At 54.6% G+C, this 11,287-nt stretch overlaps 1 protein-coding gene across 1 annotated transcript; it reads left to right on the plus strand.

The window, feature by feature from the left end:
• Positions 1-1,190: 1,190 nt before the first annotated feature.
• On the plus strand, positions 1,191-11,274 carry LOC121672375 (sterile alpha motif domain-containing protein 11-like; the record flags this gene model as incomplete). The annotated part of the gene is made up of 3 exons (XM_042044996.1): positions 1,191-1,276; positions 4,786-4,878; positions 11,057-11,274. Coding segments are annotated over exons 1-3 (336 nt in total), but the record flags the coding sequence as incomplete, so codon positions are not given.
• Between the last annotated feature and the right edge of the window lie 13 nt (positions 11,275-11,287).

Genomic DNA, 11,287 nt, shown 5'->3' on the forward strand with positions numbered 1-11,287 from the left:
CCCTGCTCTGGTATTGTTCCAGGATCCCAAATCCCAGAAGCTGACTGCTTCCCTGCCCCCAGCTTCCCCAATAATTTTCTTTTCCCCCATTCTTGTTGCCCTCAGTTAAATTATGGCCCGTTACTCCCATGACCTTGTGCTTCCCTCTGCCTTTGTTCTGTGGATTCCTGCTGGTGAGGGCTGGTGCTGGTGGATCCCCCTCTCCCACCAGCCTTTGTTGGGAGCAGCTCTGGGCCTGCTGAGCCCCAGCAAGCTGGGGCAGCTCCTCACAGAAGCCCGTGGCTGGGAGAGGGAGTCCCCAGGGTGTCCCCAAACCTGCTGTGTTGGACACAGGGACGGGAGGAGCGGCTGGGATGGAGCTCCAGGCTCGGCTGAGCGGAGCAGCTCCTCTGGTGGGAGCCTGTCTGTGCCAAAGGAAAAGGGGAAGATGCTGCCAAGACATCTCAGACTGGCCAGTGGGGATTGTCATCCTCAGGGCTGGAGTTAAGAGCAAGGATGTTTTCCCTCTCTTAAAATAATGGGAAAGGAGGTGGAAGAGGGGCTCTGGTCTCGCTGGATGTTGGCTGGCCGAGCCTGGGTGGTTTCCCGTGGAAGTTGGCTCCGTTCTCTGTTTACTCGGGACTTTGTGGTCCAAGAAGCTTTCAGAGCAGGCTCAGTGCTGTGCATGGGGAGCGTGAGATAGGTCTCGATCTCTTCCCATTGTACTGGAGCAGGAGCACAGTGCAGGAGAGTTTAGTGCAGGAGAGTTTGGTGCAGTCCCTCAACTGAAACTGGGGCCCTTTGTAGCCCATTCAGCAACGCTGGGAGGGCAAAAACCTTGTGAGCAGCTCATTAATCTCCCTTCTCCAGGTGACCCCTGTGCTCAGCTCTCACCATGAGTGTCCTTGGTGCAGATTGCCTGTGGAGGGTGGGGATAAAGCCCCTCTGTCTTTGGGGAAGCCTAGGGATAGGTTTTCTAATCTCCCCAGACTTAGGCTCCCAAGTCCTCTCCTCAAAGCTGATCAGGAGGCTTGGGGTTCTTAGATGTGTTGGTGAGGATGACTCTTAAGCCAGGCAGCTCTGCTGAGTGCAGGGAGGCTGAGGATTAGAGCAGGGCAGGAGACAAAATAACTCCCCCAGCCTGGCTGCCACACCAGCTGGTTTATGGGGCCGTGCCCACATCCTTTCTCCTGCTGCTGCAAAGCCTGGGGTGATCCCTGTGCTGGGGACAGAAGTGCTGTCCTGCTCCAGCTGCTTCCCAGCCCTGTCTCCATGCCCCACTGCAGGAGTGCAGCAGGTGAGTGCTGGGCTTCCCACAAAAGAGGGGAGGAAAAAGTCCACTCTGATTTCTACAGCTTTGGGGAAAATGTTCGACTTTGTCCCCAAATCCTCCCTCTGGGTCGCTTCCTGTGCTGCCTTGCCAGGCCAGCATGAGCCTGGGATGTGATGTGGGGTGTGGGGACCTGTGTGGGGACCTGGGTGAGGGGGTTTGTGCTCAGGGCTGTGCTGCACTGGTGGCAGTGGGTGATCAGTTTGCCTGGGGCTTCCCCCAGCCCCCCTTCCTGGTGATACTGCCTGGCCTGGCTTCATAACCCTACAGTTCCACTGATAATGTCTTTCATTTTCAGCTGTAATATTAAAAACTGCCCTGATTTGGCTTCCTTTCAACTGCAATGCTCTGTAAGAAGGCAGGAGAGAGGAGGCAAAAGCAGGGGTTTGGAGAACAAAACCCCAGCCATCGCTCCCCATACTTTCAGGTGGATGTTGCCTTTTGCAGGTGCATGGGCTGAGCAAAATCTGTCTTGGGGCTTTGTGGTCGATGAGCAGCAAGGCACTAAATGCACAACCTGTGTCTGGGAGGGTGCTGAGACATCCAGGAGCTGCTCTGCCAGCTCATTTGCAAAACATTTGGTTTTGCTGCTACTGGTGCTGCAAAGTCAGGGGGAGATGGACTGTGGCTGCTCCCATCTCGGTGTCCTGCTGTTTGTGTCAGGGCAGAGAGGGGTTGGATGGTGGGGATCCAGGGCTGGACTGGGAGTGCAGGGTCTTGTGGAAGGGCTGGGCAGGTGGCAGTGGGGTGGCAGAGCTGTGCACAGGACTGAGGAGGAGAGGATGGGTGCTGGAGCACAGACACCTCGCTGAGGTTGTACCCTGGCAGCTGGGAGTTCACTGAGTTACTAAAGCAGGTGGGACCTGCCTCTCTCTGCTTGCAGCTCAGGAAGCAAAGATGGGCTTTGACTTCTTAAAGCCCTGGGCTGGGACTCAGAAAATCTGAGTTCAGTCCTGTGCTCTGCTCCCGACTCGGTACATTTGGGGTGGGTTGTTACGTCTCTGTGATGATCTTTATGCTGATCTTTATTCCCTTTCCTTGCTTACTCTATCTCTTGTGCATTTAGTCCCCACACTTCTGGGGCCAGAGGCATCTCTGCCACACTGCAGGGCTTTGCCTTAACTGAGGAAATAAATAAAAAAGAGGAAGTGTTTGATTCTGCGATGTCACTGAAAAACTGCCGGGGGCAGCCCAAACCCAGAGTCAGCACGTGGGATTTGGTGCTGTGGGATGAGGTGAACCTGAGATGCCGGGAGGATCACCCTGGGGAAAACTGTGGCATCCCTCTGGAGGGAATCTGGACTGTGTGGAATCTGGACCCCTCTCCCAGGGGCAGATGTCACACCTGGCTGCTCACCTGTGGGGCTCGGGGGCTGGTGGGGCATGGGTCGGAGCGGGCTGGTGTCAGTTCAGAGTTCCTGCGTGATCCTGGTCTTGCCCTGCCCCGGTGCAGCCAGCTGGGAGGGAGATGGGGCTGCTGACGTGCGTGGGAATGGCATGGGAATAGCTGGGAATAGCAGGGCCCGGCGCGAGCCGGAGCGAGCGTCTGCCGGCAGATGGGCCCGGGGGTGGGAGAGGAACAGCGGGAGGGAAGCAGGGATGGGGGAACGAGGTGCCTTGGCAGAGCTGTGAAACCAAGGAATCTTCACTGCTCGCATTCCAACTGCTGTCACATGGACCCCGTGCTTCTGTCACCAGTTCTTTTCCATGGAGACTCCTCTGCCTCCAGCCCTGCTGGGCTCTGCTGCCTCCTGCCCGGGCTGGGAGGGGCGAGCGGAGCAATGGGACTTGTGTTGTTCCAAAGCCACAAATCCTGGCTGAGAACAGTCCTGAGGAGGAGCAGGATATATGATCTTGGCCTCCAGCACTGAGGGTTTGCAGTATCAGGGTAACGTTTCCAGGAAAATCAGCATGAAGGATGGAGCATTCCAGGGGGAGGGAGCTGCTGGCTCTGGTTGTGCTCCCTGGCCAGGTACCTGCGAGCTTGGGAAGCTGAGAGTGGCTGTGGACGAGTTATGTAAGGGGTAAACTGAGGCAGGAGGAGTGAGAAAATGCCGATTGTGTGGACAGGCTGACTCGGCACCTGGGATGTGAAGTGCTGAGAGAGCTCCAGCGCTGTCACCAGTGCTCCTGTCCTTCCCTGGCTCTTCCCAATTCCCTCTGTTTTGCTGTGTTTCCTTGGCTTTGGGTTCTGCACGGTCACAAGCCTCTGCATCGTCTCCGAGTGCCAGTTTTGCTGAGGGATTTGGTGACAGGGTCGTGGCAAGCTGAGTTTGGAGGCAGCTTGGGCTCTTCAAAGCCTTGAAATGCCACTTGGAACTTCGCAGAGCTGCCGGATTGCTCCTTGGGCAGAGGCACCTGCTGGGGCTGCTCTGCTCAGCCCTGTGCTCTGATCCCCTGATAAATCCCTGCCACGGCAGCAACCTGGGCTGCTCAGCTGCATTCCAAGTGATGGGGAGTGATCCTGAGTGCAGGGGACAGTTGCTTGGCTGGAAATGTCCCCTGGAACAGCGATAATGTTGTTGTTGTTGTTATAAATAGGACCGAGGGGGTTTGTAACCTTCCTTAACCCCCACGTTTCGGGCAGATCGCAGCAGCCTGGCTGTGCTGGGGCTCACAGGCAGATCCAATCCGTTCTCACTCAGATACGCTGCTGATTTGGGAGATTTTTTTAAAAATTTTTTTCGTTCTTTTAAGGTGCTGCATCTTTAACAAGCCCTTGATAGATGAGAATTTGATGCTTGCAGTGACAAACAGGCTCTTCCTTCCTGCCCATATGCACCATCATGCTTTCAGTTTCCCCAGCGTTATTAGGGGAGGATATTGATTCGAAATCTGCTCGGGAACGCTGTAATTGTGTATTAGAGATTTGGTGTTGGTTTGGAGGGCTGCAGTAATGCAAAAGGCTTGAGTGTTTCCGTGCAATCCAGAGGGGGAAGATTGCTGAGGACCTTGAGGTTTTGAAGGAGGAGGGGGGAGGGAGGGGGAGAGACTGAGAGAGAGAGAGAGAGACAGAGAGAGAGAGACAGAGATACTGTGGTAGGAAGATTCAGAGATCTGTTGTGCTTTTTTTTTTTTCCTGTGTTGTTTTTTTCCTCCCCTTCCTCTCCCCCAGTTGCTTTGCATCAGGGCATGAAAGGAGTGGAAACACCGGGGGGACAAAAGGCACCAGAGCAAATGATGAAACTCAGTAAGGAAATCAACTGGATTCAGAATTTATGGCTTGAAAACGTTGCATTGATCAGTGTATGAATAGTCATTATGTGCTTTTGGGCTGCGTGATTAGGAAAGCAGATCAAGGCTCTCAAGATGATGATTTTTCTTACTTTCATTTTTTTCTCTCTCTGCTTGTAATATCTGTGTGTGTGTGTGTGTGAGAGAGAGAGAGCAGGAAAATACCAAAGTCTCTCTGGTCGCTCCTGCACAGAGGAAAGTGCAGCCTTCTCTGACACTCAGCTTTCTCATCTCTCTCCTAGATGAAATTTTAGGCAAGAGAAGAGTATGTTCTCCCAACAGCAGCAGTGAGTGTCCTTTAGAGAGCAAGAAAGCCCGAAGTGAGTCCCCAAAGGGTAAGTGCTGCTTCTCCCTCCCCCACCCCCTTCCCTTTCTTCTCCTTTCCCGTGAGTGGAACTTAATTGAAATTAAGGAGGGAGGGCTGTGGGGTGGGAGCTGTGTCTGGCACTGGGGGTGCAGGAGGAGGCGACCAGGGCTCTGTTTTTCCTTTATCTCCTCGGAGGGAGCCTTGCAGGGCGAGAAAGGGGATTGCCTCTTAATTACAGTAATTGCTTGATGATTAAAAAAAAGCAGGCTGCAGCCTTTGAGGTGGATTTTAGGGGTGTTCCTACTTTTTCAGGCAGAATGTCTTGATTGCATGTTTAATATAAAAGGTACACACAGGCTGATCGTGCTGGCATCTGCTCCTTTAAAGGGAAAAAAGGAGCCTGTCAGGGAGAATGGGGCTGCTGAGTTTTCTCTTATGCATTTATGGCAGCGTTCCTATAGAGATGGAATCTGCAGAAGGTTTCTCTATTTAGGGTTTGGTTTGTTGTTGTTTTTTGGGGTTTTTATCTCTTGATTTGCCTTCCAGTTCTTTCCTATAAACGTGATTTTTAAACTTTCTTTACGACTGGCAGAGTGGGATGGGTAATGGAGCCTGCAGTTAATGAGTTTGTCTCCAGGTTGAGTAAATGAGGTTTTGCAGGCCGTTTACTTAAAGGCTTTGTAGTTAATATCAGACTAATTAGCTGTCAGTAATACCCACCTCCATCCCTGTGCCTAAACCTGCACTCTCTGGCCATTAAAAAACCCAAAGCAGAGCAGCTGTGTGAAGCTGGATCCTGCTCCCTGGGTTTGGAGTCCAGCTGAGACTCCTCCAGGGGTGGATTCCCAATAAACCATCCAGGGAATCTCAGAGGGCACTTCTTGCAGCAGTTTGTCCTGAGGCCTTCTCAAACCACGCACTTCATATTCTGCTTTATAAAGATCCGTTGTGGGGATCTCTCCTGCAGCCTGATCTCTCAGAATGTTCCTGTTCCTTCCCTCCTTGTGCCCAGATGATGATGTGAAGGCAGAATTCTCTGAGAGGATGTTGAGTGCTGGTGTCACTATGGAAAATACCAAATCCTCTCTGATGTAACCCTCTCCTGCCTGTTAACTCTTCTGGAACAGCAGAAGTGCCTCAGATTTTACTGGGAACCCTCTAAACTGCTCCTCTTTATCTGTTTTCCTTGATTTTTTTTCCCCATCTGCTCTATTCCTGTTATCCCTGGAATGTTTCTGGTGGCTGTGCAGGTGAGTTCCAGATGATGCTTCCACAGGTTCATAAACAGATTTGTTCCATCAGATGCGAGGCTCCTGGGACACATTTTCTATTTTGCTGTTCCTGCTGAGGTTGTGCCCCTTGTAATTCCAAGTTTGTGCTTGGGAGCTGAGTCCAGGGAACAGAACCTGTGTGGGCTGGCTGGGAAGGGGCTGAACTTCAACCAAGCCATGTGAGACCAAGGGATTGCCTTTGGATTCGTCCTCAAAAAGTGCCTGAGCTGGCACAGATGGATGTTTTTGCCATGGGAGCATCAGGGTCAAGTGATCTCGTTCTGTTCCTTTCCTTGGGCCTTCCCACCCTTTTTGCAGGCTGAGGGCAGGGTGTGAGGAGTCCTTGGCTTTGCAGGAAGCACTCAGGATCTAAATTCTGCTCCTTGGATCCCAAAGTTGCAGGGGTTCCCCCAACTTTTTAACAGAGGAGTTCCCAGGAAGCCCTGAATAAAGCAAAGTTTTGTTTTCTACTCCCACTTTGAGGTGAGACAGAATGGAAATTCAGAGCTGGGCCTCTTGCTGATCTCCCAGTGGTTTTTGTTAGATCCTTGGGGAGCCCCTGTTCTCTCCAGAGCTGTGCAGGAGTTTTAGCCCAGGCTGTGCTGATGCTGGAATTGGAACAGTGAGGGGCTGAGATTGCTGTGCTTTGGGGCTTTTATCTCCCCACCCCGGTGTGAAAAGGGGCTGCACCCAAGGTTTGTGTCCTAACCCCCCTCAGGCTGAGCACTCCCATCCTGCTGTGAGCCAGCAGCACTCCTGTGGCGTGGATGCCACAGGGAAAACACGGTCCCTGTGTTCCCAGCTCTGCCTGGGAACAGAAGGACCCACCTTGTGTGGCAAACCATTCCCAAACGGGATGGCCCCTGATGGATACTCACTCACCTGGGGTTTGGGAGCTGCTGCTGTGGGGCAGTGCTGGACAGTGTGGGGCCTTGGCTGGCACCCAGAGTGCAGTTCGGGAATGGAAAGGGAAGCAAGGACTGGTTGGAATTCAGGATCCCATCAGCCCCTTGCTGTCCTGCTGGAGGAGCCGGGGCTGCAGCATCTCCTGGGACCCTTTCCCTGCACCCTGGTGCTCCCGTGCCTCGTGCAGGTGCTGCTCCTTCACCTCCTGCATCCCAGGGATGGTGACGGGCTCCAGGCAGGATCTGCCCCTCTCCATCCCACGCTGACCCTGGGAGCAGCTCTGGCTCAGGCACAGCTGGGCTGGCTCTGGAAGAGCCTTGGAAGAGGAGCAGTGACCCCGTGGCTCAGCTCGCGCTGCCGTGGCCGCTCCTGATGGGACGAGGGGAGCAGAGGCGGCCAAGGAAATCACTGCCGCTCCTGAGCTGAGCGAAAAAACACCTGTAGGGCTGGAAACCCTTCCAGAGGGAAGCAGCCTCCTTCCCTTCCCTGCCCCCTCCGCAGAGCTCGCTCCAGAGATCAAAAGGGAGCCGTGTCTCGGAGGAAACGGGGCCGCGCTGCCGCTGTCAAACAGAGCGGAACGCTCCCGGTCTCCTGTGGAAATGGGAGCACCTCGGAGCCAGGGCTGTGCTGGCAGGGCACGGGGGACACAATTCCCCGGTGAAACCCTCGCTCCTGCGTGGCTGGAGGTCTCCTTCCCCACTGCCTGGAGACTGAAATGCAGCTGGAGGATGGCGGAAAGGGAAAATGGGGAAGAGCGTTTCGGTTCCCGCTTGAGCCGCTGAAAAGCGTGTCTGGTAGGAGCCTTGGGGAGGCTGGAAAGCAGGCTGGATGAAGTGCTGGCAAACACACGTAGGGAAGGACACTGGGCTCACCCCCTGGGGGCTGGCTGGGCTCACAGGCTGCTCCTGCTGCCATCCTGCTTTCTGTGCTATTGTGCACCTTTTAAAGCAAAACAAAATCTCTCTGGTTAACGAAGGAGCCCAGAACTGGAGCTGGACTGCAGCTGAGCAATTCAGATCCAACCTCTGTCCGTCTGTCCCTCTCCTTTGGGGGGGACATCCATATGCTGGTGGCTTTGGCAGCTGTCCAATTAGGCCGAGGGAAGAAATGAGGTTTGGCCCCGTTCTTGCTGACAGCACCACTGCCCCCCAAACCAGGCTGCTGAACATGGGGGAGTGGGCACAGGCAAGAGAAGACCTGAAAGCTGCTGACCAAGCCCCGGCCTTGGGTCTGGGGTGGGATGGGTTTGCTGCAGGTTCCTTGAGCTCTGACTGGGGTTGAAGAAAGGGAGCCTTGGCCTGCCACGGGTTTCTTGTAGGACAGGAGGGGGGGGATGGACAGGCTGGGTGCTCCTGTCCTGTCTGGCGTTGCCTGGGGAGGATGAGCCTTGGCAAATGTTGTGGAGAGGCTGTGCAGCAGTGAAATGTCCTTGGGTCTGTGCAGAACCTGAGCTCCCGTGGCTGTGCTGGCAGGACCCCGGCAGAGGGTGGGAGAGGGGAGGAAGCTGGGAGAGCTGGGCTCCCCTGGGCTGGGGTGCACAGGGGATGTGCTGGGTCTGCAGAGGGCCCAGCAGATGCCTGGCTTGGTTCTGCCTCCCCGGGGCTGTGCCAGAGTCCATTTCACACCTAGTGGCTGCAGGAGATTTGGCGAGATCAGTCTCCCGCATTACCCCTGGTAATGACAAAAGCAGACAGCAAAGCTCCAGCAAAGCTGGAATTACTGCCGGCTGAGTCATGTGAAATCTTCCAAGTTTTAAGCATGGAAATCCAGCCTTTCCCTGGATTCCTCCTTCCTCTTAGCCTCCCCTCGCCACCCCCATTCTCCCTCCCCTCCTTGCACCTGAAATCTGCTCTGCGGCTGATCCGATAGAGTTTATGGTAATTAAGTGTTATTAAATCCCCTCCCCCCCTCCCTTTTTTGCTCTAATGACACAGCTGTGGGGGGAAAAAAAAAAAAATCAGTGTTTTTCTAAATCAGGTCTGTGGCTTTGCTCCTTAGACCTTTGGGTAAGAGCATCAGGAGGAACTGAAACCGTGAGCTTCTGCATCCCTGGGGGAGGTGGCAGGGGTGGAGGAGGAAGAGGAGGGAATCCTCCCTGGTGGGAAGGAGGCCTGGAAGGGAATTCTGTCCTCTCCTCCCTCCCCTGCTGCTTCCATGGCTGTCTTGCAGGTTTGGGGTGGGATTGAAGGAGCAGGCACAGCACGGTTGTTTCCAGAGCAGCTCCTGCCTTTGGGGTCTGGTTTTTGGGGTGGGGGACCCAGGACAGCGTGGGAACCCAGCTCCTCATCCCAGCGGGGTCGGGAGCAGCCCGTGAAGCCGGGATGTGCCCAGGGAGCCAGCGGTGCCGGGGTGCAGATGTGTGTCACTGGGGCACCGAGCTGAGGCTGCAGGGACAGACAGTGCTGTGCTGAGGGCTGGCCTGAGCTGCAATCATTTCCCTTTTGCACTGGCCTTGGGAGCCAGGGATGCCACCCTTCGGTATTGAAATGCTGTGCAGCTCAGACGCTATTATTATTATTATTGTTGTTATTATCATAATCAATCATTAGAATTATCATTGTTATTATCATTATTCATTATTACTTATTTTTATATTTTATTACTGTTATTATTATTGTGATGATGGTGATGTTTCCCTCCTGTGTTTTGGGGAGAGGGTGGCTTCATTACAGCCCGTGAAAGCTGCATCCCCCCAAAGCCTGAGCCCCTGTGCCGTGGCTTGGGTGTCAGACAAAGGCAGCACCAGTCCCTGAGCTGCTGTGGCAGGGCCTCATTTCACAGCCACTCTGTCTCCTGGGCTGTTTCTGTCTGCCCCTGACTCACCTTTCCTGATAGGAGCCCTTCTCTCACCTGTGGCACAGGCCCACGGCCCCTCCCAGCAGCATTTCCAGTGCCCGTGCATCGGCCACGGCGCTGGTGCCGAGTGCCAGCCCTGCAGCAGCATCACCTGCCCTGCTCCCCCAGGGGCTCTGCCAGCGACAGCAGGAGGCTGGAGGAGCAGCAGGAATCCGGGGCACACGGGAGGGTGGCCCTGCCACTCGCCGGGCATCACGGTGGTCCCTGGCTGCGGCGTGGGGGGAGCCCGTCCTGCTGCGCCCTTCCCCTCTGCCTGCTCAGAGCGTGCCTGGGAGTTCCTCTCTGAGTAATGAAAAGGCTTTGCCTGTGGGAAAGATCCAAGATAAAATAGTGTTGGAGCAGCCAAGGCGGAGAGCAGTAATTACTGTGAGCTGTGCTTACAGTAAACACAAAACCCCTGTGGTTTTCTCTCCCTGACTGCCAGACTGGGATCCCTCCTGCCCCCGGAGCAGGCAGGGCTTTCCCCAGAGCACCTCCCTCCCGGGATCTGCAGTCATTCCGGGAACGTGGAGAGGGAGGGGCTGATTTGGATGGCCTCAGGTACAGATGGGAAACGACCTGCTCCCGAGATGTCCCCTCTGAGAGCTGGGCAGGTGGATGTCAGCACTGTCCCTTGGGTGCGTGTCAGCATTGCTCAAACATCTCTCACTTTGTGCTGTCCTTTGAGTGCTCAGAAAGGTGGGGGAAAGAGGTGCCTGTCTGGTCAGGTATGAGCTGAACAAAGAACTCACATCCCCGAAGATGAAGGGCTGAGAACTCGGTGAACTCTTCCATCCTCCCTGTCCCCTTTGAGGGTACAGAGCTTGCAGGTGATCTTGTGTTGTTGCAATGCAGTGCTTGGTGCTTCAGGGGGAAGGAAAAAAAAAAGGTTGGTGAGGTTTTTTGTGTGCTGTGGACTTTCCTGTACGTAAATTTGGAGATTTAGTAGGTTGCAGGTGGTCTTGACCACATTTGATGGTACATCTCCAGCACAAGGACAGCTGATGTGGCAGCTGGGTACGTCAGGCCCAGTGGGAACAACAGAGAGCTGTGGGAATTGGTGCTAATGTCCCTTTACCCCTGTTCCTCTCTATTTTTGTGCTGTCCCTGTACTTATCTTGATTCTCCACTGTATTTCTCTCTGGGGGGGAAAAAAAAACAAAAAAAAAAAAACCAAATCTTTGTGCTCCTCAGAAAACTCGCACACGCCTCTGCTGGAGGAGGCGGTGACGCAGATGACCCCGGAGGAGCACTACAGGCGCATGATGTCAGCCCTGAACGAGCACGGCACCTTCGAGGAGCAGCAGCAGCAGCGGCTCTACCAGCTGGCCAACAGCATGGCAGTGCCCAGCCACGGAGGTAGGGCTCTGCTTCCACGTGGGATGGGGCTGGGAGATGTCCCCGAGCCCTGGGCCCATTTGGGAT

This window comes from Corvus kubaryi, unplaced genomic scaffold (genome assembly GCF_017639235.1).
Source record: "Corvus kubaryi isolate FWS band 111438036 unplaced genomic scaffold, C.kubaryi_AGA036_p1.0 55194, whole genome shotgun sequence".
Taxonomy (NCBI): Eukaryota; Metazoa; Chordata; class Aves; order Passeriformes; family Corvidae; genus Corvus; species Corvus kubaryi.